At 38.0% G+C, this 27,162-nt stretch overlaps 2 protein-coding genes across 3 annotated transcripts; both read right to left on the bottom strand.

Moving 5' to 3' along the window:
• Window positions 1-4,911: 4,911 nt before the first annotated feature.
• si:ch211-266g18.9 (transforming growth factor-beta receptor-associated protein 1) lies at window positions 4,912-17,675 on the bottom strand. The gene is made up of 11 exons (XM_053510098.1): window positions 16,871-17,675; window positions 16,370-16,564; window positions 14,484-14,638; window positions 10,641-10,723; window positions 10,204-10,548; window positions 10,055-10,112; window positions 9,256-9,397; window positions 8,800-8,942; window positions 6,213-6,372; window positions 5,336-5,757; window positions 4,912-5,210 (listed from the first exon to the last, which is right to left on the bottom strand). The coding sequence occupies exons 1-11, from the start codon at window positions 17,535-17,537 to the stop codon at window positions 5,064-5,066; spliced, it is 2,517 nt and encodes an 838-aa protein (XP_053366073.1). The 5' UTR covers window positions 17,538-17,675; the 3' UTR covers window positions 4,912-5,063.
• A 3,093-nt stretch (window positions 17,676-20,768) lies between these two features.
• fhl5 (four and a half LIM domains 5) lies at window positions 20,769-25,183 on the bottom strand. 2 transcript variants are annotated; one of them, XM_053509828.1, is made up of 6 exons: window positions 25,101-25,183; window positions 24,768-24,928; window positions 24,203-24,377; window positions 23,381-23,550; window positions 22,316-22,502; window positions 20,769-21,213 (listed from the first exon to the last, which is right to left on the bottom strand). In XM_053509828.1, the coding sequence occupies exons 2-6, from the start codon at window positions 24,924-24,926 to the stop codon at window positions 21,062-21,064; spliced, it is 843 nt and encodes a 280-aa protein (XP_053365803.1). In that variant the 5' UTR covers window positions 24,927-24,928; window positions 25,101-25,183; the 3' UTR covers window positions 20,769-21,061. The 2 variants fall into 2 exon arrangements, with proteins under 2 accessions (XP_053365803.1, XP_053365804.1); XM_053509829.1 differs by having other exon boundaries at window positions 24,768-24,949; window positions 25,101-25,157.
• Between the last annotated feature and the right edge of the window lie 1,979 nt (window positions 25,184-27,162).

Here is a 27,162-nt window from a genome sequence, read left to right as displayed (position 1 = left end):
CCAGGCGCGGGATGATGGAATGATGAGGGGCCCCAATTTGAAACGCCCTCAATCTCACCAGCACTGCTGACAGCAGGTAGACAAACTGCAATCTGGGTAAAGTAGAATCCTATTAAATTTTAAAATGTAAAAATTAATGGAAAATAAATCTCTTGCTCTATTAAAGATTATATATCGTTATATACTGTAAATGTCCCAGTGGATTCCTGGTTTAAAAATCTAAAACTTTCCTGGCAGTGATTACAAATATAGAAAACATTGCTGGAAGCCACAATATAAACAATACTGAATGTTATTGTCACATGAGCGTGGTAGTGAATCTCCCAAAGAAAAACATGGTCCTTTTTAATTTTCTCAGCATGTTGGAAGTGCGTCCTGGCTCCTGGTCACTGCATCTGGTGATGCGTTTCCTGTGTGACTCAGTCGGAGGACAGGGATACACAAAAGGACAACAAGAGGCTTGGAGAAGAGCCTGCTGGACATGACCGAAAACCTCAGGACAACCAGGGACACGCCTGGTGATGAGGACATGAAAGAGAAGAATTGGAGAAAAATAAAAATAAATATTTACACAGTTTATTCATTCGTGGTCTGTAAGCCAAGACATGTTTAGTGTCCAGCGCAGTAGATTTACATTGGCTCGATCCTCTTACAGTGCCATTACTTTTGGTGATGTCTAAAATGCATGTTTGTGTTAGGATTCAGATCCCTATTCATGCAATTATTGCAAGTCTATAAAAGTAAGCAAGTTAAAATCTCCAGAACATTTCACTAATATTTATTCTCTAACATGTTAAACATGAGGACAGTTTGAACTTTGATGGTGGTGTATATTTCGTTGTATCTGTATTGAATACAAACAACAATCTTTATCAATATTTAGTGAATCTTTATTCGCGTGCTGCTGCTCTGTCATACCGGACTCTCAGTTCAGGGATTTTACACACCCTCAGCTTGGACTGCTGCGCGTACTTTTGCTCTAACGATCTGGGTTTTGTCCCACAGAAAGAATAAACATACACTGGGCTGCCCATTCATCTTTAAAGGTTCAGTTTTCATAGTCTACTTTCCGTTCCCTGGAGTAAGCCATGCTGTGTCGCGCTTTCATTTCGGTTTCTTCCGGACACTATCTGTCTATACACGGTCAACTATCACGTTAATTGGCTCTGTTCACAAAAGTGACACGTAAACTGTAGGCACGTCCACCTTAAAGGAAAAAGCGCTAGAATACTGTGAGAGAGCTCGTTCACAATTTTGTCCAAGAACACAGCCATGAATAAAGAATAGTACAAAAACATCCTCCGAGAGCGACTTCTCCCAACCATTCAAGAACAGTTTGGTGATGAACAATGTCAGCATGATGGAGCTCTTAACCATAAGGCTAAAAGGGATCACTAATTAGCTCGAGGAATAAAATATAAAAAAATTTGGGTCCATGTCCGGGAAACTCCCCAAATCTTAATCCCATTGAGAACTTGGGGTCGATCCTCAAGAGGTGTGTGGACGAACAAAAACACACAAACTCTGACAAAATCCAAGCAATGATCATGTACGAATGGGCTGCACCATCAGTCAGGATGTGGCCCAGAAGTTGATTGACAGCATGCCCGGACGAATTGCAGACTTTTTGCGTAAAATTAATGTTATCGATAAAAGCCTTTGACACTTATAAAATGAACCCTGTAGCCTACTGTAGCAATAGCCTTAATGCTTTTGCTTCACTGGATTAAAAGGACGTCTGCCCATGCATCCTGCATCACCTCAATTTTGTGGCACTTTACAGAAAATTCCATTAAATTATACACACTACCTGAATTTTCACAAATAGAACATTTTTGGTGGGGGAAAGAAAAAAGCCTAAAGGAACACTGAATGGCACGGATCTGAGAGATAAACAACAAAAATTCCTCTATGCTTATAATTGCTGACCTGCTGGTGGAGCGGATACAGTAAACAAGAGAACGCCTGTCGCTCCAGCTGGCAAAATAAACTGTGTTTTAGTCTATTTAGGCCTTTAATATACTTCTCTGGATGATACTCAATAAAATCAAAACACCAGGGTTGATATAAAACCGCAGGTTTACGTTGATATTTGTGTACACTAGGGCTGTTGCGTAAGTATCAAATCTGTGTGGTTGGAGTTGGACGGATTTATATCAAATATATAGAGAATGTAGCTGATGTGGCTTTCTCTAAACGCTCGGCAGGAAGAGCGTTTAGGACGTTAGTGTCGCGACTCTCTCTGTATAACACATCACTGCACACCCCGTCTGTGGCATTTATTTTCGTATCTCAGTGATGTACACAATCTGAACTGCGATATTACTTATGTAAGGTGTGTTTTATGTGTTTGTGTGTGTGTGTGTGTGTGTGTATGAGATTTAGCCCCACACGCTGAACCATGGCACATGCAGCTAGAAATGTGAACGCATGAAACAGGAATTCAGTCGAGTCAAATGATACACAAATACTCACAAAAGTGTTGTCTATTCGTTTGGTTTTAAGAAGATTTGTAAGCGCCGGAGGAGAAAGAACGTGAGTGGGATTTATTCATTTTGTGTTTCAGTGCTTTTTTTTTTTTTACTGCTCTGACTTTTTTGTCCTGCTGAGCTTCAGCTTTTCTCAGCTCACTTGCAGAGAGAGAAAACTTTAAATAGAGCAATAAATCTTCTTATATAAGATATGGTTTCCTACGTTTAAATCAGAATTTTTGGCAAAAACGAAAAAAAACAAACAAAAAAAAAAAATGCTTTTTGCTTATTAACATCTAAGAATGAACCTGTCCAACAGAGTGAACCTTTTTGCCAACCATGATACAGTATCATATTAAGCAACCTTGAGCAGGACACATGTTGAGGAGTATAGAACACGCCAAAAGCAACCTCAGATGATGTGCACTGTAGATGATGAAATTAGTGGCTGCTGCACTGTACATGCATGTCATACCGGTCTTGCATAGTTAAGAAGAAATGAGCTGGAACCACAAACAAAATAGTAACGTCTAATACAACAAACATTCGTCTTCATTAACCGTTTCATCCTGATCAGGTTCACCATGGATCTGGGGATCACCGCTGGATGTTATTAAAAGCCCATCGGGATGGGACGCTGGTCTACAGACGGACAAATTCACACCCTCAGACCCATTACACATTAGCAAACCTTTGGACATGTGAAGAACATTTAGGACATTGAGGGGCAGTAGCTCTGCTCACTAGGATTCTTTTCTCTTCCATATAAAGACAAACACAGATGCTTGCAGTATGGTTTTTATTAATTCATGCTTTTTTTATTCAAAGGCTGTATGTATCTAAACCCTAAAAGAAAACATTACTATTTGTACAACTATACAGTCTTATGTTATTTATCAGTCTTCCGCTTGATAAATAACAGATTTTGGTGATTTTTTTAATTGAAAAGATGTTAACAGTCTCTCTTGGAAATGGAAAAAATAGACAATATTTTCAGCAAGCATTGATGCATAGTTACTTCTTATGCCATAAATTGAACAAAAATAAAAATAAAAACATTATTATGGCGCTGTGCAAAAGTTTGGGCACCCTAAGAGTTCCAGAGGTTTCTTTTTACAAGGTTTCAGACCATAATCAGCTCATTAGATCTGATGTCATTAGTAATTGGCAATTTTAAAGGTAAACTTTAATACTTTTTAAATACTTTGACTCTTCAAACCTCGTGCACACACTTGCAGGCACTCAACAACCATGGGACCAAGCTCTAACCAGCTGTGTAAGACTTTAAAAATGAAGAAAGTTTTCAATTAAAAAATCACCCAAATCTGTTATTTATCAAGCCTTGCTCAAACGTTTGCATAGGACGGTACATAAATATACATGTAGTATTGTGCTAATTTGCTGCCAACATTACATACTGCAAAGAATTAACCTTCTATAGGGCACTTATTGAAATACTTGTGATTTCATCTACATCTTCTCCACTACCTCTCATGAGTTTGGGATCACTTTCTAACTCCAAGTTCGTTCCCGATTTTTATTTCTTTCTTTACAGTAAATCATTGCTGAAGGCGTTTATCCAAAATACACAATAATCTCCTTTGAACAGTTGATATTGAGATGTATCTGTTACTTCTGTAAATCCTTCATAACGGCTCTAATCTGAGGTGCTGGTTGTTAATTGGTGATTTCTGGGGCTGGTGACTCTAAATGAACTTCTCCTCTGCAGCAGAGCTCAGTTTTGGTCTTGCTTTCCTGGGAAGGTCTTCATGAGACACAGTTTCACAGTTGGAGCTTGATGGGTTTTACAAACACACTCGACACAATACTGTTCTTGTGTTCCAGAACAGCCGACCTTCATGTCTCAAAATAACAACTGACTGTTTACCTAATTCCATTTGTGTTATTTAGTAGAATGTAGGAAATAAATCACTAAAGAAAAACAAAGAAATTTGCAAGTGATCTCAAACTGTTGAGCGGTAGTGTTTACTGCTTATCCTGTATACAGGGTCACGGGAACCTGGCGCCTATCCCAAGAAGCTTATGGCACAAGGCACAGTACACACACACACACACACACACACACACACACTACAGGCAATTTGGGAACATCAATAAATCTAACCTTCATGTCTTTTGAATGTGGGAGGAAACCGGAGTCCCCAGAGGAAACCCACCAAGGAGGGGGAGAACATGCAAACTCCACGCACACAGACACTGAGGTGGAAATCGAACCCGGACGAGTCCCCAAGTCATCATGCCTCCTCTTTTGTGATTTTTTTGAAAAACAATTTTATGTTACAAATCAAGATCAGTGAAGACCTTATTACTGTCAAGAGTAATATTTTTTCTAAAAAGTATATATATATATATATATATATATATATATATATATATATATATATATATAATTTTTTTTAAACACATTGAAAGCACATTTACTGCATCTAAACATAAAAATGTGAAAAATACAAACAATATACGTCTATAAATATGTGTGTGTTTTATTGAAGTATTAATACTAGCACTTTAAACGTTACCTAATGTGGTTCTTCACCAAACTAAGCATTAAAATTGTGTGATTTAAAGTGTTTATGAGTTGTTGTTTGTGCTGGAGCAGTGTGTGTGAACGAGCTCTCCTGTAGACCTGCGCAGAAATTCAGGCCCTGTGAACTGCCTCCGACAAGAAGAACACACCCGGCTTCTGTCCATTCTGACCATTCCCTGTGTTGCCTCCGTCTGTAGAAATGATCACAGGAACTATAATGTGATCTACAGTACAGTACAACCAGATTTTTTTTAAAAACATTGTGATTATTGGCAAATTGCCGAGGAATGTAATGAAGCCCTAATGTCCTCCTCACCCAGGCGTGTCTCTGTCTGAGGTTGTCCATCCTGGCCAGGCTCTTCTCCAAGCCTCTCATCCTCCTGTCGTGTGTCGTCGTTCTCAGTGACTCACACAAGAAGCGCGTCACCAGCTGTAAGGACCAGGAGCCAGGAAGCACTTCCAACACCTCCAGCAGATTAAAAGCCGCCGCGTTTGCGTTCAGGAGATCCACCGCCGCAGACATGTGAGGCTTGGACTCGAGGTAAGCCTGGAGCAACCAGCTGAAGATCTCACCTGTGAACTTCCTGTCTCGTCCAGCAGAGGTCCTCCAGCAGTAGTTTTCCGCAGCCTTTTCGTCTCGTTCTTCGTCGACGAGAAGCCGCAGGGCCTCTCTGTGATCCCCGGCTCGGCCCAGCAGGATGGCTTTCTCGACATGGAGAGCAGATGAGCGTATTTTGTCTGAAATATTAATAAATCAAGGCATTATTTATTGTTCCTGGCTGCAGGGGGAGGGATGTGCTTTAAGCTTTAATGTTCTGTTCAGTTCTTTATTTCTGATTTGAAGTTTTTATACAATTTAAAAATTGTTTGATGAATGCGCTGTACGCTGAAAAAACATGCAGTTTATAATCTTGCACAAAATTGCTTATTTTTCTATAACAGCATGTCCAGGAGTTGTTTTTTAATAATTTGGCAATTTGGCAAAAAAATATTTTGTAATGAATATATATATAAGCATATATAATGCTTATATCATATATAATCATTTATAGTTATCACTAAGACGTCTTGTTTTGTTGCTGTTTTATTGGTGATTTAAATAAATTTCCAATTCAAATACAAAAGCAACTCTCTGGCTCTAAACTCCTGATTTTCTCCAGCCTGTGTGTAGCAGAAACGAGATATCTCTTTACCATACACAGCATCAGCATCATATAAGGAGGACTGCCACAGGAACTGCTGCAGTTTGTGCCTCATTTCCTCCCTGTGTGTATCAGCGTTCTGCATCTCTGCATCAGCGTGGAGGATCTGAGTGGCGTAGGTGTTGGCCAGCAGAGTGTGGTGTTTCTCCATCTAGGCAAAGAGGAGTTTTTCAACTGTACAATGCAGTGAGAGAGGGATGTGCTCACTTTGCATTTTAAAAATGAAAGGCAAGAACAAAGACATGTTTTCTGCTGAATATGATACCACTTTGTATCAGGTACTCAAAGTTAAGGAAGCACAGGAAAGTTATTTGTAAATGTATCTTGTGCACTTAATTGTAAGAACTTCCAAAAGGTTCATTTTAGAGATTAATCCGGTTCTCAAACCTGGTCCAGGAGGAACCCCTGTCTTGCACATTTTGGTGTTTTTCCTGATCCTGTTAGTGTTGCTCAGTTTTATGCTGAAAGTCTTACTGCTTCCTTCTGACGTGTGATTATGGTAAGCTGTGTAGAATATTCATGAGGAGAATAAAAAATACTAAAATAGCTCAAGTCCTGAACTCCTGGATAAAAAAACATCCTCAAATTCAGGAGCATTTAAATTATCCAGCTCTGTTTGTGAAACATGTGCCATTCAGATTTTTTTTTGTCATTAATGCAGGACTCCGATGCTTTGCTTTGTAGTCTGTTAATCCCGTATGTTACGTTCTAAAAAAATTAAAATGCAGCATTACACCTGTTTGTAGAGTTCGTCTGATAACTTCATGTACTTTGTAAAGGACTTTTGCAGAAAAATCATTATTCCAGCACTGACCTACTGTACGTCACTTGAATTATATCATATAATATATATTTTATATAACATTAACTACAATTCAATATATTATAATGTATTGGCACATGTACTTTGCTATAAAAATTAATCTAATAACATGTAAAATAATAGATCCAACTCCAGTCTTTGAAATTTTTATAAGATCATTTCTTTCTTTCTTTCTTTCTTGTTTGTTTGTGTGTTCGTTTGTGTGTTTGTTTTTAAAACAGATACTTGGCTTGGAGTTTTAATTATTATTTTAATTATATATATATATATATATATATATATATATATATATATATATATATATATATATATATTTAATAATATTATTATTATTTAATAATAATAATAATAATAATAATTTTTACCTGGGTGATTTGCTAACCTGTTAAAATAAATTGAATAATTTAATAATTATTTAAAGGATTTATTTACACACAGTGGACAAACTGTCTTCACTATTTTATGGTCTTATATGACGTTAGATTTTCTGATCACAATAAACAAAATCAGGATGAAAACAATAATTTAAATATTTTTGATTAATATGTGTATCATTTTACAAAGTGTTTAGATGTTATAGTATATATCCTATTTCTTCTCACACTTTTAACTTTACTTTTTTTACTTTTAACTGTAGTTCCACTTTAGCTTTAAGACTAACACTATTGCTCTAAATCCATAATGTGTGAGGCTTTGGAGGTTTGCTGATTTGTGTAATTAAGAAAATCATGCAAAGCACAAAAATAATTGTGTAAAACTCCTTCTTTAGCTCAAACTATCACAGCTTAAGTGAAAACAAAGGCACATTCAGTACATGATTACATTGGAGAGTGATAACTGCACTTCAGCTTCAGCATTTCTTTTCACATTAAATGGATTAAATGATTAGTTTAAACACTGCTATAATTTTTCTTCAGGCAGACTTGTTAGGATTGCACGAAGCCTTTTTTTCTTTATGAAAACAACATAATAAAGGGTTTTATGATTTGCACTTGTATAAAAAAAAGGAGCAGCACTAAGTTTCCAAATATTTTCTTCCACAGCACTGTTGAATTTATTTCTATTTAGATATTTTTTGTTTCTATTGATATCTATTAGATATTATTACCTACTGCATCTTCCGTTTGTTATAACACATTTATTGTAAATAGGCCACTTATGCACTTCTGGTTGGATGCCAACTGCATTTCTTTGTCTCTGTACATTACTTTGCACAATGATAATAAAGTTGAATCTAATCTAATCTCATGTAATTATAATCTATTATATTATGTTATTATTCTGATTGGTCATAAGATTTTGATTAATTTCATAAAACAGCATTTAGTTACACCTGCGAGAGAAATCACTAGTTCATAGGAATGCAAAATGATCCAGAATCATAATAAACAGATATATAATGAGTTGTTTTATCAATAATGAAAAAACTTTAGGTTTTCTTCTATGGGGAGGTGTTTGTGCCAGTGCACTTTATGGTTTCTAATACGATAATCTATGGGGTTTAATTAATGAGCTTCGTTGTCGTGTAATCAGTGATGTGATGGACAGTTTAAAATCTGATTTGAGGGGGGGGGGGGGGGGGGCATCCAACTTTTTTACTGTTTAGACTACATGAAGGCAAAGTGATTCCAATCTGATTCACACTCCTAATGCAAATAAGTAGCTGCTATTAAATTTCCATTGACATTAATCATTAATTACAGTAATTGCTAAAGTAATGTGTCTGACAGGTTGTGTATGAGGTAATGCACCTACCTGACTTTGCTGTTCATTGACCAGAAATTCCAGATAGCAAACTAAAGCAACTGGATAGTTTGTTAAAATAGAAAGTACTTCTTGTGGTTGAAATGTGCTTTGATCAGCGGGATCTCTCTCAATAAAGATTAATACTCCAACCTGTATATTATAAAAATAGGAATAAAAGTTAGTAAATTGGATGGATAAAACTTTATTCTTATAATGAGAATAAAATAAGATTAAAAATATAATAAGAAGATTTAAAGATGATAAAAATTATACTAATAGTAATTAATCTTTTTTTGTGTCTATATACAGTATATTACATTATGTACAGTATAAATAGTCCTTCTATTGCGTCAAGACCGCACTTGAAAGCCAACCTCAGATTATAAAACACTTGCATTTGACTCTGTGTGTGTGTGTGTGTGTGTGTGTGTGTGTGTGTGTGTGTGTGTGTGAATATACTTTCTTTTTGGTCTTTTTGAAGAGCCCAGTCTATAAACTTCATGATGATAGATTTCTCTTTCAGTTGAGAGAGAGTTTTTACAATGTGCAGCAGAACATTTGGCTCGGAGGAATCCACGCTCTCATCATCCACCATCCACACCCAGGTCTAGCAAAATTACAGGCTTGTTTTTTCATTATTTCAGCACATTCTGCACTATATTTAGAATGATTCCATTGCAAAGAAAAAAACATTTTATGTAACTGTGCCAGTCATTCTTATTAATTACATTATGCAAATGCATAATGAGGATCTACTTTTCCATAGTACACTGGCCCACCATTATTGCCCTTGTCAACTTTTTCTCAATGGCTTGCTCCCCTCCTTCACACTATACTGCCCTATAATGTAATGATGTATGTACCTGCTCTCCTGGCTCACTCCTCTGCTTTGCTTGGTCCAACCCTTTCCACTAACCGGATCCTCTCATCCCCATTGCCCTGGCCCACATTTTCACCCAACCTGCTTCATTCTTCCATACTGTCCTGTAGCTCACCACAACTGCCCTGATGCACCTTTTCCTACTGCTCTGGTACACCCTAATGGTAATATCCCTCTGACCAACCTAGACCCCATACTAAATGTCCTAACCAACCCTTCCCTGGTCCACACTTGTCCTACCACTTTGGGTAAACCTTCCCCATTGCCACGCTTCACCATTTCCCATTTCCCTGTTATCCATGACCGATCTACCCTACTGACCTGTCCAAATGTAATTTTGCACTAAGGTATTATTAAGAATCATCAGGTTATTGAACAGCAGACCTGAATTGCATCGAAATGCTGACCGTGGCTTTGATAGAGCAGTCCGATCGCGAAAAATCTGAAACATAAAGAAACACCGGTGCTTAAAAAGACTTGTTTAGTCTTGAGATGCTATACCCAGTAACTTTTTTTCATTTTCAGATTCCAACCTTTTATAGTGCTCCAGATCTGGCATGCACACATCCAGCATGCAATAATTACGAGAAGACACAAGCTGGTTCAGGTCATCATGATGTCCAAGCCCTATGTACACTCTAAGCAGGGAAGTGTCAATGTCCTGAAGGAAGGTTTGGCCCAGTTCACTCCCACGGATCTCTCTCAAATAAAGAGCCAGGAAGTTCAGGTACTTCTGAAACTCTGTCTGGTCTTCGTTATTTAGCTTCCTCAGGTCTTTAGCGTTGCTCACGGTAGGAGGCTGAGATTTAAAGCCTTCACTGATGACAGACATTCCTGGGTAAAGTCTAATCAGTTCTCTTGGGTCCAAGTCACCTTCACTGAGAACAACAACGCGACATGTGTAAAGGACATCTAGAAATGATGAGATTTTAATAATAATAATTATAGGAAGGGGAAAAGTAAATAATACATGAAAAGTTCTTTGGCATCAAGGAAAGCTTCTTTGTAAAAATGAATCCATCCGTTGGTGCAAACTATACTGCTGTGCAGACTCTACAAGTGAAATATCAGAAAAAGAATTTAAATAACATTTCATTATGTAAATGTTACAGGCACATTTTTCTGCATTTATATAAATAAAAGCCATTATTATAAATGACGTAAGAAAAAAAAGTTTGTATAACTTATAGGTTGTTCAAATCAAACCGGGACTTTTGATCTTGCAGAATAGTAAAAACTCCCTTTATTTCTCTATATAATTCCCTGTTACACTAATGCACTTATCCTAGTGTTTCACTAGTACTTGGTTTCTATCAATCGGAGCTATGATCGGACTGCATGCTTAATTTCTGAAAAGCTGGCCTCCCAGGAACTTCTTTAATGGCTCAAACATGTAGAAATGGCTTGGCGCGAGGTCAGGACTGTACGAGGGATGTGGCAATAACTCCCAGCCAAGTTCTTGTAATGTACAGACAGGGGCGTCTCTTCCGCAACTTGCCAAAAGGTTATGTGTCCGCGACCAAGATCGTCAATCATGGCCTTCTTTAAAATGTTTGCACAATTTAAATATTTTGATCATAACTGTCTCATCACTGTACTGTGCTTAAAGTCCTCAGTAATTGTCAATCTGTCAAAGTCAATTGGTCAATCATCTTCATACACAAGGAATTTCCCAGAAAGTCCAGGATTGACTCGAACACCTTTCATATAATTAAGCTTTGTTACCGTTGCATAGTTAATGTATGCATCTGATTTAGTGTAATACTGCACTACTACTGTCAGTGGTATTCTGAGGTTTCTTACACAAGAGATAATTGATGACGTTATGGACTACGGGATATCTGTAGCTTTACTATAGCTGCTTGATTGAAATATTTGAATGATTTTTAAATGTACATTTTAAAAGTCAAATAAGCAAGTATGTACATTAAAGCATTATATTTTATTGTTAAATTATAATTTTTCAAATTTACCCACTGTGGGATAAATAAAAGGTATATCTATTCTTATTATACTTAATTAGTCACAAATAAAAAAAATAAAAAAAACTTTAGACCATTTATCATAAAAAAATATCATTAGACCATTGGTCATCTATAGATGTAACTTCATCAATGTTGTAAGAAAGAACAAAGTCTTGTGAGACTATAAAAAAATTGTTTTATGTAACAGCGCCATCCAGTGTTCAAACAGGGAACCTTTTTTGTAAAACTGAACTTTGGTTATTTTTAAAACAGACATTTTATAATGCATGCAGGCACACAGTATGTAAATTAAATGTATACGCACTAATCATTTTTACACATTCCACATCTAAAATGGTAGTTCATGACCATAGGATGTAATTTGACCTTCAAAGTTAAGAACAGGTCACTCATCACCACGTCCAGGTTTCTTTATCATGCAATACCAACTGCTATGAGTTCACAGGACACTCAGACAAACAAACCCAATGGCATGACTCATCACATGATCTTTACTTCATTCTGGTTCTCTCTCATAAATAGTCCAAATGTTCTGGGATTCTTTTTAAAGGTTCACTAAAAACATTTCTGTAGTGACATCACTGCACATTTTGTTTCCAAACAGGCGTTTCTCTTATACGTCTGGTATGTTTCGGTTATTGACTGGATCTAATTAAATCGGTCTGATAATCTCCTGATATATTGAATAAAACTCCTGCGCTTGGACCCAAACCCCGTCCATGCCTGTCACGTAGCAGATTCTGCGTCAGAATCAATTTTAATAAGGTCGAGCATTGCTGGGATTTTAACTAAGCCTTGTAAATTATATTTTCGAGGTCACTCAATGTTGTGCAAAAAGACAAGAGGAATTATAGAGTATTTTCACCAACACTGCGGAAAAAAACGTTAACAAATAAGCATCTCTTCTAATGTGATTAGCTCATAATAAGTTCATATATTCTGTAAAAATATATTTCAAAAAAACAACAAGCATGATTACAGAGCTTATGTTTAACGGAAACCTAGCGTGGAACCCAGGAAATCTAAAAATAAAACAAAACTGGTAGTTTGGTTAGCACATTAGCCTATTAGCCATAATTGACAGCGTCCTAGATAGCTAGCTTGACAAGTAGCTAGCCTTAATTTAGAAGTGATTGATGCTGGTTGAACACTTTAAGGTTTAAGACATTAATTTACACATATGTGAAAAAGTCTGCAAAATCTTCGCCTAGCTTCCAAACCTGGTTTATTTAGCATTATGTGGTAGCTAGTTTAACAAAGCAACAGATAGGTTAGCTAGCTACCAGGCTTACATGAAGGCTTTCCTGCAATTATGAGGTCTGTGACTGTTCTGTGACACAGGAAGTCTTTACGGTAGAGCGCATTACAGTTCTTTTGCTGAACCACATTTTCTTTTCCTTTTTACCGTCAAGAAAGGAATGAGTATTTATAGCTACTATAACGTATGTTTTAAAAGGACATAACTTTGAAGTCTTAATTTTCAGGGATTACTTCTGTAATTATTCTTACTAATCATTAACGTTGTCTATTTGCTGGGTGGTTGTTGTTGGTCTCTCGGCTGCTCCCGGCAAGGGGTCGCCACAGCGGAATACCCAGTACGCCGGATGCCCTTCCTGACGCAACCCTCCCATTTTATCCGGGCTTGGGACCGGCACTGCATCCAGTGGCTGGGGTTTGGGCACTGGCTGGGAATCGAACCCAGGCCTTCCGCATGGCAGGTGAAACACCTACCACTGAGCCACAAGTGCCCAAATTATAATTTGGTTGTATGAAGAATAAAACATTTTGAAATGTGTTGGTGAGGGAAAATAATCAACATCCATGGGGTAACAGTGACCCAACTTCACTTCAGGCTGAATTCCACCACTCTAACATTCATTATGTTTCTATAACATCACACCCCTCAAGTGTTTTATTCCTTAGTTAACACATTTACACTCTATTTTGTATATTCTGATATTTATTATCTATTATTATGTTACTGCATATACTTGTTTTAATATATAATTATAACCCACACGTTAAAATTTGGACAGTGCTTATATTTGCACTTATGTATATACTATCTATCTATCTATCTATCTATCTATCTATCTATCCATTCGTCCATCCGTTTATCCATCATGTCACTTCCTCCACTGTCCCTTCATTAATTTTGACAATCGTATGCCTGACTGTTGACAGACAGCTATGTTCCTATAATGATAAAAATAATTATAATGAAAATTAATTCCTCCTTTCTCTCCTTTTACTCATTTTTACTACCTTTGTTGCTGTAGCTAACAAACAAACAAAAATTACAGTTGGGTAAATTATTCCTGAAATCAAAATTTCTTCTATTACTGTTGGACTTATCAGCGCTGTGAATTTAATCTCTGCTTTTCCTGTTCTCTGGGACGTTTTTAGAAACAGGTCAGAAAGCCGAGCTGGTTTATGTTGCTTGGTATTAAATATGGCATTTATTCTACATGTTGTGGTAATCCTCTTTTTAGCTGCTTGCTGCTGATACTGATGATGATGATGATGATGATGATGATGATGGGGATGATGATGATGGGGATGATGATGATGGTGGGGATGATGATGACGATGATGATCATGCAAAGTTTTTTTAGAATGCAATTTATTTTTTCTTTAGTCATACCATACAGTGTGTTCTGCATGAGAGTTTAGCTGTGCACCTTTTTCTACGGTCATATAAGGTAAAAATGTGGATAAAGATGAGCATTGCAGTGGATTACAGCTGATTTACATATCCTAAGAGGATGAGGATTAAAGCCACTCTGTTCACTGTTCATGGCTCTGTCATAATTTTTTTTTTTTTTTACCTTATAAGAAGTGTTAGGCAGAAGAGACTGAACTCCATCCAGAAGCATGAGAGCTTCATTCACCCTCTCACATCCGAGCAGCTTTTGGACTTGCAGCTCCAGTGGACTCTGGGACAGCTGGTGAATCTCCTGCTCGGCGACTACAAACACACTGTCTGGACAAAAAGAGCCAATAGATGAAAATAAGTCATGCTGTATGAATCACAAAGGAATTTTGGAACATTTCAACATTGAATATTTACCAGAAAATCTCATATTCTGTACTTAAATGAAAGACAAAAGTAAAATGACTGTTAGAAATAAGAACATGTAAACAAAATATGATATTTGAAAACCATATTTTTTGGGGGGGTGGGGGGGGTGCAAATGATAGCCAGTGTAAAGTCGGTAGGCTTATAGGCTACTATATGTAGGATTGTATTAATAGACTATATATCCAAATAATCCAGCTCAGTGATTCTCAAGTCCTTGAGCAGATGTTTCTATGAGTAAATATCTCTCTTCATCTAACTGTGCCAGCATGTCAACAAGCTCAGGGTCGTTCCACAAACCGAGGATAAATATTTAGATGATGTGTACGCTGTCATGAGCTGTGCTCTCTTATGTGATGAATAATGCATGAATGTATCCATATATCCATATGTGTAATGATCAGTTCCTTTGTAGCACTCCGAGGTATAAAATAAGGAAAGAACGGCGCTCATGAAATGTGCTCAGACTTTGAATAAATAAACCGTTTGACTGCAAAATAAGTCCAATAAATCCGTTCTGGTAGTTTCGATGGAAAAAAGCAAGACATATTGTAAATTGATGTTGAATATTTTGTGCATGTGCATGAGTCGCATGGGTGTTACAAAGCAAAACGCTATAAAAGTTTTGTCCCAATGTGTCCCAGTGTATTTGTAGGCACAGGCAGAAGAAAATGTGCTGAATTTTGATGCACACAAAAACTTTTCATGTATAAAAAAGATCTGTTGAAGATCATGTAAGATGACATAAACAATATTAAAAAAAAAAGTCCACTTTACAGCATTCTTCTCTATCGGCTTTATGAAATAATTGACCAAAAAATGCGCGAAAAAAAAAATGTGTTTTGCAGTCAAACTGTTCATTTAGTTTTTAAGAATGAGCAAGCACAATAACACGAAGCGGCGTTCAAGTCCGATTGGCACGGTGATGAGACTCTTAGTGTCAGCACAGCATTTGAATGGTCTAAAGGCCGTACGTTCAGAGCTCACTGCAAATGTTCCCGCGAACATTCAGCATATGGAATGCATTTTTTTTTTTGAAAATCAACAGATACCTTGTCACTGACTGAATTGCAGAAGAGACGCATCATTCACCAACATTACTTTCACATTATACAGTAGCAACCTGGCTGGGAGTTATTGCTACATCCCCCGTACAGTCCTGACCTGGCTCCAAGCTGTTTCCACATGTTTGGGGGACTATAGGAGTTCCTCTGAGGCAAAGCGTTTCAGATATAAAGCAGGCAGTCCGACTGAAAAAACTTTACACCTTGATGGTGTCCAAGCACTAGTGAAACACTGGGATAAGTGCTTTAGTGTAGCAGGAGATTATAGAGAGAAATAAAGAGAGTTTTTAATCAATATCTGTGTTTTGTCATTGTGTACAATCATAAGTGCTGGTTTGACTTGAACGCCTCGTATGACTTCATTATTTTTATACAATAACTTTTTTTCAACTGTTTGATTCTTTACATAATGTAATAAAATACAAGGTCAAATCTCTTTAAAGGTTCTGCGTTCATCTTGACTGTAAAGCATTTCCAATATGCATCAGCTTAAAGGAAGAAACCTTTTATAAACTAGATAGCATAATATTTTGAATCATCTGATCAGGTCAAAGGTCAGAGATGAACGAACCTGAGGTTGAAAGGAGTGATTTGCCAGTATTTAAGAAAATGGTCTGTTTAAGCTTCTGGTCCAGCATGCTGTAGACGTGGAGCGCTTTACTCTGTAGCACCAACACATAGGGGAAGTGAACTGCCGCATCCAACACTCCATCCGGCCATGGCACAGGAGGACGCTGGGAAATTCCACCGCTCATCACAAACATGCCTGCACACATATAGGTACATTGATTAAAAAAAATAATAATTAATCAGTTATTAGACTTCTTATAAACTATTTAAATATTTTTGGTTAGAGTATGTTTATTTAATTTATTCATTTCATTAAAAGAATTAAGTTTTTTTAATTAAGTGTTCAAATGTAATATATTTTTCAGTCTTTTATTGTATTATTATTAATAGTATAAGTAGCAATAGAAATCTACATTTTCTTTCAAATAAGGCCATAAAATGTTATTAAACGTTAATGTAATTTAAGTTTAAATTGTGAACGCCGTAAACTCCAAACCCTCACCCAAGTTCCCTGGGCCGTTAAGAAGAAACTCTCCTTTCACACTTTCCTTCGCGAGGACACTTTGCTTCCCCAGGTTATGTGTGAAGAGCTCGAGACTGCTCTGAGTCTGGTAATCATGGAGAATATATCTGTCACTCGTAGCCACGCACAGGCAGGTCTCGTGCACAGCCAAAGCCACGGGGTCCTGAGCCAGAGCCACGCTCCCTACACACTCCCATCTGTCCACACACACCTTGTGTATGCTCACCGATTTCCGCTTGGTGGAGGCAGCGAAGAGCTCCACGGAAACCTGCTGCGTGTGAACTGCGGGTTGGCCGAGGCGAAACAGAGAAACATTCTGGATCTTCTTCAGGGCTGCTACGGGCTCCAGAGAGAACATGTTTAACACGGTGATGGAGCCGTCCCAAAGCACAAGAAGGTGGTTCAGGACTGGGACTGCTTTCAGCTGGCTGATTTCTCCACCTCGGCCCATCTGTCTCTTCCTTACCTCTCGCAGAGTCTCGCGTCCTCCGATCCCGAACTTCGAGCTTGTAGTGAAATGCTGTAGGACGCCGTCTTTCCTTCCAATATAGAAGTTGTCACAAGAGCACTCCATACACTGAATAACGGACTTATCTTTGCCTTTGGCAGCCTTTTCAAACACCAGTAAGGAGCTAAAGATGTCCATGATTGTATGTGTGTCTGGGTTTTTTTTTTTTTTTGAAAATTAGATTATAAATGCAAAAACGTCTTTAAGAAAAAAACACACTTAATGTAAAGTTTCAGCTCAAGTGATTCTCAATCCTCTGCAGTTGTTTCCAGTTCTTTTGTGAGTGTATTTTGACCCTGCCATGTGACTCATCCTGTGAGGAAGCTAGCGTCAGCACTTTACCCACTCTCAAACTGGAGCGCTGCACAAAGTCGCCCGTGTGTACATTAACTCCAGGAAACGACTTTAAAGTCAGGCTGCACTCCCGTATAATGTAATGTTTAACCAAAAAATACTTAAACGTTTTTTGATTTCGGTCAACGAGAAATATTTTATTGGGCACGAACAACATATTGGCACCCGAGTACATCAGGAGAAATGGACCAACGCTGAGTCAATACGATCTGGGTGGTGGATCATTTTCGGTGGCATTGCCCAACATGAAAAGCTGTGTTTATTTATTTATTACCATTGCAATTAGCATCATGATATCTGCACTACAAAAAGTTGACATCTTAGCAAGTCAAAATATCAAATCTTTTTACAACGAGGTTGTTAGAGAGCAAATACAAGGAGTCAAACTGGGACTTTTGCAGAATAACAGAACACAGTTCTGAGAATAAAACCTCCTTTTATTTCTCTATATAAACCCCAGATACACTAATGCACTCATCCCAGTGTTTCACTAGTGTTTGGACAGGAAGAATAGGAAGTGTTAGGATATTGGAAGCGTCCTGCTGCTTCACGTTTAAAACGCTGGCCTCCCAGGAACTCCTTTAATGGCTGTGGAAATGGCTTGGAACGAGGTCAGGACTGTATGAGGGACGTGGCAATAACTCCCAGCCAAATTCCTTTGATGTGCAAGTGGTGTTGATGAACTATCGTGTGCCCATTTCCCACAGACGGATGCATTTCTTCTGCAAGTCAGCAACAAGTTATCCAATCAGGTGTTCCACTCGCTGAATGCTCACGGGAACGACCGCAGTGAGCTCCGAGTCATCTCGGCCGGGATGTTGGAGGCCTTCTTTAAAAAGTTTCCATTTAAGAGTCCTATCACCATACTGCAGTTGAATTTTATTCACCAGAAAGGTCATCATAAGTCCCGGTTTGACTTGAACATCCCTCATATGTCAGAATATTTGAGCATGATTCTTTATAATTTGACTAATTTTCAGCTTGAAATTGCTACAGTTTGCTTGCATCATGCATAACTTTCTTTCAGATTAATAATTAAAAAATATTAATTGTTTTATTTCATTCTTTAATTTAAAAACATTAAAAAGGCAAATTTGTGTAGTTCAAGAGCTCACATCACATGCTTGGATCGCAACAAACTTCATCACACACTCCATAATGTTTTACACTCTGTTTTACCTTAGCACAACATTTAATTTGTCTTGAGGTGCTGCTGTAAATATTACTCCGAATCTCCCATACAGTAAAAATATGATTGAAGAATGATTGAACGCTTCTGACGGCGATCAAAGAAATCACACAAAAGTCAAGTAAGTGTTTGTTTTTTATTGTTAAAATCTGTTTTTAAGATCTGCAGAATTATATATACATACTCATAGTAGTTGTACTTATGCAGTAGTACTGTAGGAGTATATCCAAATGTTACTGCACAGTACAATGTAGCTGCAAGGTTCTATTCATAGGTCTATGAGTATGGCATACACATCAACTATTTTTCATTTATCATAATACAAGATCAAATACCTTAATTTATTTAAGGTCTTTAAAGGTTTTTAAACCATTAAGCCATTTCTGTTAAAACCATACAAATAAAAATGTAATTGAGGATGTAATTCAGTACACATTGTCAAATTTCACGGGTTTGTTAATATTATATCAATGATGCTAATTATTATATAAATGTTAGTTCTGACCAAGTAACCTGGTTGGAAGAGATGCATTTCACAAGAGATATCGCTCTGATAATAGAGCGTAACGGAACTGCGCGTAATCACTCGTTCTACAGTCGTTAATTACACTAACTCTCGGTGCCGGTGTGGGTGAAAGTAGGTCTGTTCCTGAGTGAGCAGCCACCTGCCAAAACCCACATTCGAAACCAGTCACAGAAGCAGTTTCAACAAAACACGTACCAGATAATGTTTCATCATCTTAGGGTTAGTCCACACGAAGCCGGTGCATTCCCTATCCGATCATTTTTTTCCCTCGTTCTAAAAAAAAATTGCGTACACACGAAACCACTGAAAACGGTGTAGTATATATGCCAGACCAGTATGGGGCGCTGTAATTCTGCCATAGAGATACACTATACACGGAGAAGAAGACTTTGAGTATGCGCATAACCTTGCGCACTGTATACGAACCAAGATGGTGTTGTCCATTATCGCTTGTTGCTCAAACAGTTGCATAGAAGCAATAGATTTTGCTGTAATAAAGCTAGCAGGCTTTGTAGCAACACGAACACAATCATGTAGTCCGCCATTATTGTTGTTGCTGTTACGTGTGACGCAGGCGACAGGTGATGTGATGACATCATCGTTTCAGAAAATATACGAATTGGCCGTACACACGAAAACCCAAGGGTGTCGTTTTCAGATTTATCCACTTTGGGACCCGGTTTAAAAAAATAGCGTTTTTTTTCGTCCGTGTGGACGAAACGCCAATACAATAAAAAATGTATACGTATACAGAGAAACGCGTCTCCGTGTGGACAGGCCCTTAAACACCATGTCATTCAGAAATGTCTTTTATTTACTATTCCAAAGCTAAAGAGCGTCTAACACGAGGCTGAATCCCAAATCCCTCTCTAACCCCTGATCAAGGGCACTACCTAGTGTGTGGAACTAGGGATTATACACCCTACTGTACATAGCATGCTAGCCTTCTGTTTTATGCTGGTGTATTCGGGATTCAACCCCAAAATCGCAGAACTTAGCTGATATTCTAAAGTGGAATAAGTGTAAATCTAAAGTAAATCTTGTAAGTTTCTCAGGACTGTCCACTCCCTCCATGGTTTATTCTTCTCACCTTTTGCCTACATAGTATTGATTAAAGTTTAAAACTACTTTTACCCCTTAATTAGTATTTCTTGTGGTCTTTTTTCCTGTGGACGGACAAACTTACAAATAAATGTGACGCGAGCACTTCGGTGTGTCGTAAACCAGATATGCACATGCAATTTTTTTTACTCTTGCTATACTTTCATTTAAACAGATTGATTTCCCATTTACATAAATCTTAAATAACAGAGATTTATTAATTTTTTTAAACTTTAACTACACTTGATTTAAGGAAATAACAGACTTGATCATGATACACTGTATACTCGTATAGATTAGAATGAGTAAAAGGAAAACTATAGATCCAGAGGTGATCGTTTCTGATCTGTAAAGTTAATACCATCCACAAACTTCAGGGCTTAGGATGGTTTTTCAACCAGATACAATAATGAAGACATGCAGACAAAGCCGTTTTAAGAATAATAGAAGAAAACTGATCAAAAGCTGTGATTTCTTTTCCCGTGCATGATATCACTTCTCACGTCCACAGTCGGTGCACAGAATGTCGTCACGCTGCGTGAGGAAACCGCGGCCCACGAGTGACACGGAGCACTGCATGCATGTGAAACACTCGCTGTGCCACTGACGCTCCTCGAAAGAGACATATTTTGCTCCGCCCAAACCTAAAACACAAAAAACACACCAATTGTCCAGAAAATTCATACAAATGTATTTGTTTATCCAGGAGACTTACAATTACTTTCTAATGCATGAAAAAAAATTTTGTAAAAGAAATCTTTTTTTTTTAATGATATTTTCTGTGTATTGAACAGAACAGAAATTTGGCAAGAAAGAGTGACGAAACATAAGCCCTAGAAATCTATGTTGCTAGGAGACACAGGATCTAGGTAACACAAAGCAACTTGGGAGAACATAAAAATTAGGAACCATGAGGCCTGGGAAATGAATAATGGGGAGAAAAACAAGGTGTATAAGAATTATGGAGGAACAAATAAGGAAACAGGAACTAAGTTTCACATGGACTAGAAACTAAAAACCACAGGAAGCAGGAAATACAGCAATAATGGAAAGTAAGAAATATTGCTTTTTTATTTCCCACAGTAATCTCGAAAAAAGAATAAATATATATCACGAGGGTTGTTCAAGTCAAAGCAGCACTTTAGATTGTGCAGAATAATACGAAACAGTTCTTTGGGTAAAAAAAAAATCCCTTTATTTCTCTATATAATCTCCTGCTACACTAATGCACTTATCCTAGTGTTTCACTAGCGCTTGGACACCATCAAGGTAGAAAGTTTTCTCAGTACACCGGAGCCATGATCAGACTTCCTGCTTCACGTCTGAAACACTGGCCTCCCAGGAACTCCTTAAATCGACCAAACATGGAAATGGCTCGGAGCGAGATCAGGACTCTATAGATGATGTGGCAATAACTTCCAGCCGAGTTCCTGTAATGTGCAAGTGGTGTTGGTGAATGATTGTGTGTACAGTTCACACAGACAGATGTGTCCCTTCTGCAAGTTGGTGACAAGTTATCTATCGTTTTTTTTTTTTAAGTTTAGGCTTTCCTTTCACTGACATACGGCCTTCTTAAAGAGTCTCTTCACTGCACTGTGCTTAAAATTTTCTGTAAATGTCCATCGCCTTTACGCTTTCATTCACCAGAAATTTCATCACAAGTCCCAGTTTGACTTGAACGCCCCTCTTAAATATTTTTCTTATAAATACTATTTTAAGAAGTATATATTTATGACTACGACTTACTCGTTATCGGCTTGGTGCAACCGACGCATTTCTTAGCATACAGGTTGCTGAAGCACTCCAGACAGTAGGGGTAGTTCTCTCTGGAGGTGAAGCGTTGCCCTGCCAGCTGTTTCTTACAGCCAATACAAGTGAAACATTCACGATGCCAGGGCTTGTCGTTGTAGGTCACTCCGCCAGTAGTGATGGCCTTTAGAAAATAAAACAGCGAGAGAATTTACCTTGAAACTTATTACTTCCACTTCCAGAACACCATCACTGAATCACCATCTTGACCTTTTTATTGCCATTTTTCATTGCAATGCTGACCTTTATTTATTTTTATTTTTTACCATTCTTGGATTCTGTCATGTTTTTGGATTTGATAGTAAAGCACATGACTAAAGCTATAAACCAGAGGTATATGGGCTTATCCAGAAATGGCTGCTGAGGCTGCAAACTTTCATTCAAGCCGAATAGGAGCCACAATTGATAGTTGGTCGAAGACCACGATGAACTCATTAAAATGGAATGATGTTCTCATGTAATTAGCCGTACCAGCTCTTGACGACCACTGTTATGAACTACCACATGGCTTACTGTATGCTTTAGATTACCAGTTTATATTAAAAAAAAAAACACAGTTGAGAGTCAATCCCATACATCCCATCATTGCAATCTACAGTTTAACAGCTTGTTTAGACCTACATAGAGTGACACTGGGGCAGCATATACCCTGCCCAAATGGGTCTCTATTTCTGTATTTTATAATCCTGTAGTTACTATTTTTGTGTATGTGCAATAATGCTTTAATGAAGATTTTTGAATGCCCTGCATTATACTGCGCAATATCTAGAAAGGCAAGCCCATGGATCGTATGCATTGAATACGTCAAAGAGTAACCTTTTTCAGAGCTGTGAATGAAGATTTCATGGTAATTTTTTCCACACAGAAGAATGTGTGAAAATAGTGTCCAGAAATACTTAATACTATCTAAAGTGCACTCCTTAAAACGTCTTCTAATAACACTTTAAACGCTGTTATCCAATTCCAATGAATGCATCATCTTGTAGAAGTCGCGTCACTCACTTTCTTGCAGGAGCAGCACTGATAGGCGAACTGCTTCTCGAAACAGGCGACACAGAAGTAGCTGCTATCTTTGGGGATGAAGGACTTGGTTCCTATGGGCTGCTGGCAGCGCTGGCACAGAAAGCAGGTCTCGTGCCAGCTGTTCCCCTTGTACTCCATTTTCCGCGAGCCTAATGCAAAGACAAACAGAAGAGATATTTTTATCAGCCGACAGGACACACTTGCTTTTTATAATCAGCAGCATTTGTGTTCTTTTTGTGCTCTGTGGATTATTTCGATATCCTTTGTGCTGTTCTGTAAAGTTGGTGCGTACCGGGTCATTTCCCACAATGCCACGAGTGATTACTGTATTGTGAGTGAACGCGTTCTTATAGCATCTGGTTTATTGTGCTATTTTGGTTAGTTTTTTTTTTTTTGTGCATTTGTTAATAAGCAATGACATTCAAAATCCACTGACTCAGTAGAACTTGCTATCTTATTCAGATCCAAAATGTGCGTCCGTCTCATGAGACCCCATTCTTGCCAGCAATGCTGGGATAAAAGCTTATTATACTGTAGATCTGTACACATGAGGCACTTTCAGTGATTCAGGAATTAATAAAAACAACTAGAGCATGCTCTATAGCTACAGTATAGTGTAATAATCAGCTACGTTTTGTGGTGATGTTGCCCAAACTGAAGCAGTGTGAACCTTTTGAAGCACCTTGGAACTCCCTAAAATGATTCCAGCGATTCATTTTTTCATTTTTTAAAGAACAAGGTGCATTTTTGCTACTTTTAGAGTTAGATTTAATATTGTGAACCTGCGTTTTCCTGTCCTACCTGGCAGGATAGTTTTAGTGCAATTAGTGCACTTGGCCGAGTACTCGTTGGAGTAGCACTCGGTGCAGAGCAGAAGGTCATCTTTAGCAGCGAACGCTTTTTCCGCTAAAGCGCGCCCGCATTTGCCACACTTGAAACAGTTCTCATGCCAGTGGCGGTCCTTGTACGAGAGATCCTGGGATGTAGACACAAAAGATTAGAGTTTAGCCAAAAATGAGCGTTAAATTTTACAGCTTTAGCTTTCAGCTCTTAATCTTATATTCTTTAATCTTATATCTTATAATCTTTATATTCCATCACGGTATAAAGATATTGTTACTACAGCATTTCTATTTACTGTATGTTGGTAGCTCTGGCCATAAATGTAGCGCATATGTTCTGTAAGGCTAGCACGTAGCATCCAGCGCACAAAAGTCTTAAACTCTTTATGAAGTCTTTATGAACTACAATTTAGTTTTACTCTTATTAGCTAAGCTAGTCTGTCCAGTTAGCCTAGCATACACATAAGTGAAGTGTTTCTTAAAGTTTTAGGACCCCCCCCAAAAAAAAAAAATCCTTTCCCTACCTTGTTGTTGCACCCGATCGGTAAGGAGCAACTCTCGCAACAGTTAGCGAAGAGGTTCTCGTAACACTTGGTGCAGTATTGCGTGTCCTCTTTTAGGATGTATTTTTTCCCAAGCAGCTGGTCTTTGCAGTAATGGCAGTCGAATCGTTCAGTAGACATCGCTGTTTATAAAGAGATGGACTCTTTAAAAAATCATTAGGAATGGTTCATCAGTATGCATGAAATGAAACAGTTGCCTGCTATTGCAAGCAGGTTAGTAAAGTCGACATGCCTGGTCTAGTGCAACACACTGAAATCCCCAAACATTTGTTAATACACAATGGCTATTCGTACCTTTTAGTAGTGTTCAGGGTTGCTCTGGCACTGTGTGGAGTGTGTGGTGTCCAGGTCGTTCAGCTGGAGAGTCACAGATTAACAGGACACATTGAAAAGACCTTCTATAAATACAGTCCCTTTATTAGCGAAAATCTCTGGGGAGGATGACCATGCTGCTCATGTCTACACCTTTTATGGGTGTTCTCCCAGAACCCCATGTCTCGTACATCCATGCATGATTAGATGTACTCTTTCTCTGCGTGTCAATGTATTCAATCCATTCCAAATAAATCTGATTCAGACCATTAAGCATGAAAGTTTAGGGTTGGATAAAAGTCATGGCTTGTTATTCGCCTTTTAATAGTAATAGCCATATATACAATAATAGTAGAGTTTACGTTAATGAAACATCGATCAAATATGCAAGCATTATGTCATCACATACTGTATTCTGCATTCTTGTCCCATTATGAACTATAACACGTTATTAGCATGCATTTATTATTTTTCTTAGCTTTTCTGTTCACCGTGCAATACAAAGCCACGCCACTGGGCTCGAAATGTGCCAAACAGGGGAAAAAACATCATCTTAGACATGTTTTTAAAATAGAAACAGGTTTCACCAAGAACATAGAAAACCTGAAGAAATAGAAGAAATAGAGCAGATGCAACCAGACTGTCATGCCATATGAGGCTGGACTGTATGTCTGTGTGTTTCAGACAAAAACATGTTCACCCAGAAGCTCAGACTTAGGGGAAAAAAAACAAAGAACAAGTGGAGGAGCATAATGAGATACTGTGGAATAATGAGCAATGCACAGATTTGTACAACATGAGTTACTGAGTTCTGGAAACCGACCCTGCTGTTATCAAGTTGAACATGAACAAATTTATTCTGTGGGTTTACAGTAATGTAATGTTTAAAAAAGTAATTGTTGACAAAAAAAGTCAAAAATTTGCCTCATTTTAGTGTAACAGTTTTTCAGCTAATGGTTTCCAAGACAAACACCTCCATAGAGCTCATAATGTATATAAGGGGGGTTCATCTGTGCATCCTGGTCGAGGTGGCTCAGACCCCACTGCAGTCGTTCCGGTGAACATTCAGCGAGTGATCACCTGATTCTTGAAAATTAACAGATAACTTGTCACCAATTCACGGAAGAAACACATCTGTCTTTGTGAACTGTACGCACAATCATTCACCAACACCACTTACACATTACAGGAACTCGGCTGGGAGTTTTTGCCACATCCCCCATGCAGTCCTGACCTCGCTTCAAGACATTTCCATATGTCTGGGCCATTAAAGGAGTTCCTGGGAGGCCAGAGTTTCAGACGTGAAGCAGGCTGAGAACCCACACTCTACAATGATGGTGGCACTAGTTAGGCAGAGGATTATATAGAAAAATAAAGGGAGTTAATAACTCTCATAACTGTGTTCTGTTATTGTGGACAATCAAAAGACCCTTTGTAGATAATATATTAAACAAGTTATTCAGATCACAGAGGTTGTGTTTGAATGTTTATGGTGTAAATGTAGCAACAGAAAGTTATTATGGGGTAAAAATTTGCCAACTTGTAAGTAACCACATTGAAGTATTTACTGCCTTATCCTGTATACAGGGTTGCGCGGGGCCTGTAGCCTATCCTAGGAGACTTAGGTACACCCTGGATGGGATGCCGATCCACTGATGGACACACATACAGTACACACACTCACATGCTTACTGACACACTACAGAGCAATTCAGAAGCGCCAATTAGTCTAATCTGCATGTCCTTGGACTGTGGCAGGAAACCCACCAAGCACGGGGAGAATAACGGACCCTGGAGGGGCAAAGCGACTCTGATCTGAAATATGGTCCCAACCAAGCTGAGTTTATTATCATTATCCCAGTGGTGCATCATTTGTCTCAGCCTTTCTATGCAAAAACATTAATAGTTACAGAATACACTAATCAATTATGTGATATGATGTATTCCCATATCCGAACAATTTTTAATGTTTAAAATTGCAAAATCTTATAAAATTTCTTTCGAACCATCCAGATGGCCAAGGGTGTTTCTCGAGGATAAAAAA

This window comes from Clarias gariepinus, chromosome 13 (genome assembly GCF_024256425.1).
Source record: "Clarias gariepinus isolate MV-2021 ecotype Netherlands chromosome 13, CGAR_prim_01v2, whole genome shotgun sequence".
Taxonomy (NCBI): domain Eukaryota; kingdom Metazoa; phylum Chordata; class Actinopteri; order Siluriformes; family Clariidae; genus Clarias; species Clarias gariepinus.
Note: the sequence above shows the minus strand (reverse complement) of the source record. Positions and strands in the feature narration are given on the sequence as shown.

Bases quoted from the DNA above. Each gene is read 5' to 3' on its own strand.
- si:ch211-266g18.9 (XM_053510098.1), bottom strand. From the start codon at position 17,537: ATGGACATCTTTAGCTCCTTACTGGTGTTTGAAAAGGCTGCCAAAGGC. The intron at 14,639-16,369 runs GTTCGTTCATCT...CTTTTTGTCCAG, and splicing joins ATCACTCCTTTCAACCTCAG to ACAGTGTGTTTGTAGTCGCC. The intron at 10,549-10,640 runs GTATTATTTACT...TGTTGTTCTCAG, and splicing joins GATGCCAAAGAACTTTTCAT to TGAAGGTGACTTGGACCCAA.
- fhl5 (XM_053509828.1), bottom strand. From the start codon at position 24,926: ATGTCTACTGAACGATTCGACTGCCATTACTGCAAAGACCAGCTGCTT. The intron at 24,378-24,767 runs GTAGGGAAAGGA...TCTACATCCCAG, and splicing joins CGATCGGGTGCAACAACAAG to GATCTCTCGTACAAGGACCG. The intron at 22,503-23,380 runs GTGAGTGACGCG...TATTTTCTAAAG, and splicing joins AGTGCTGCTCCTGCAAGAAA to GCCATCACTACTGGCGGAGT.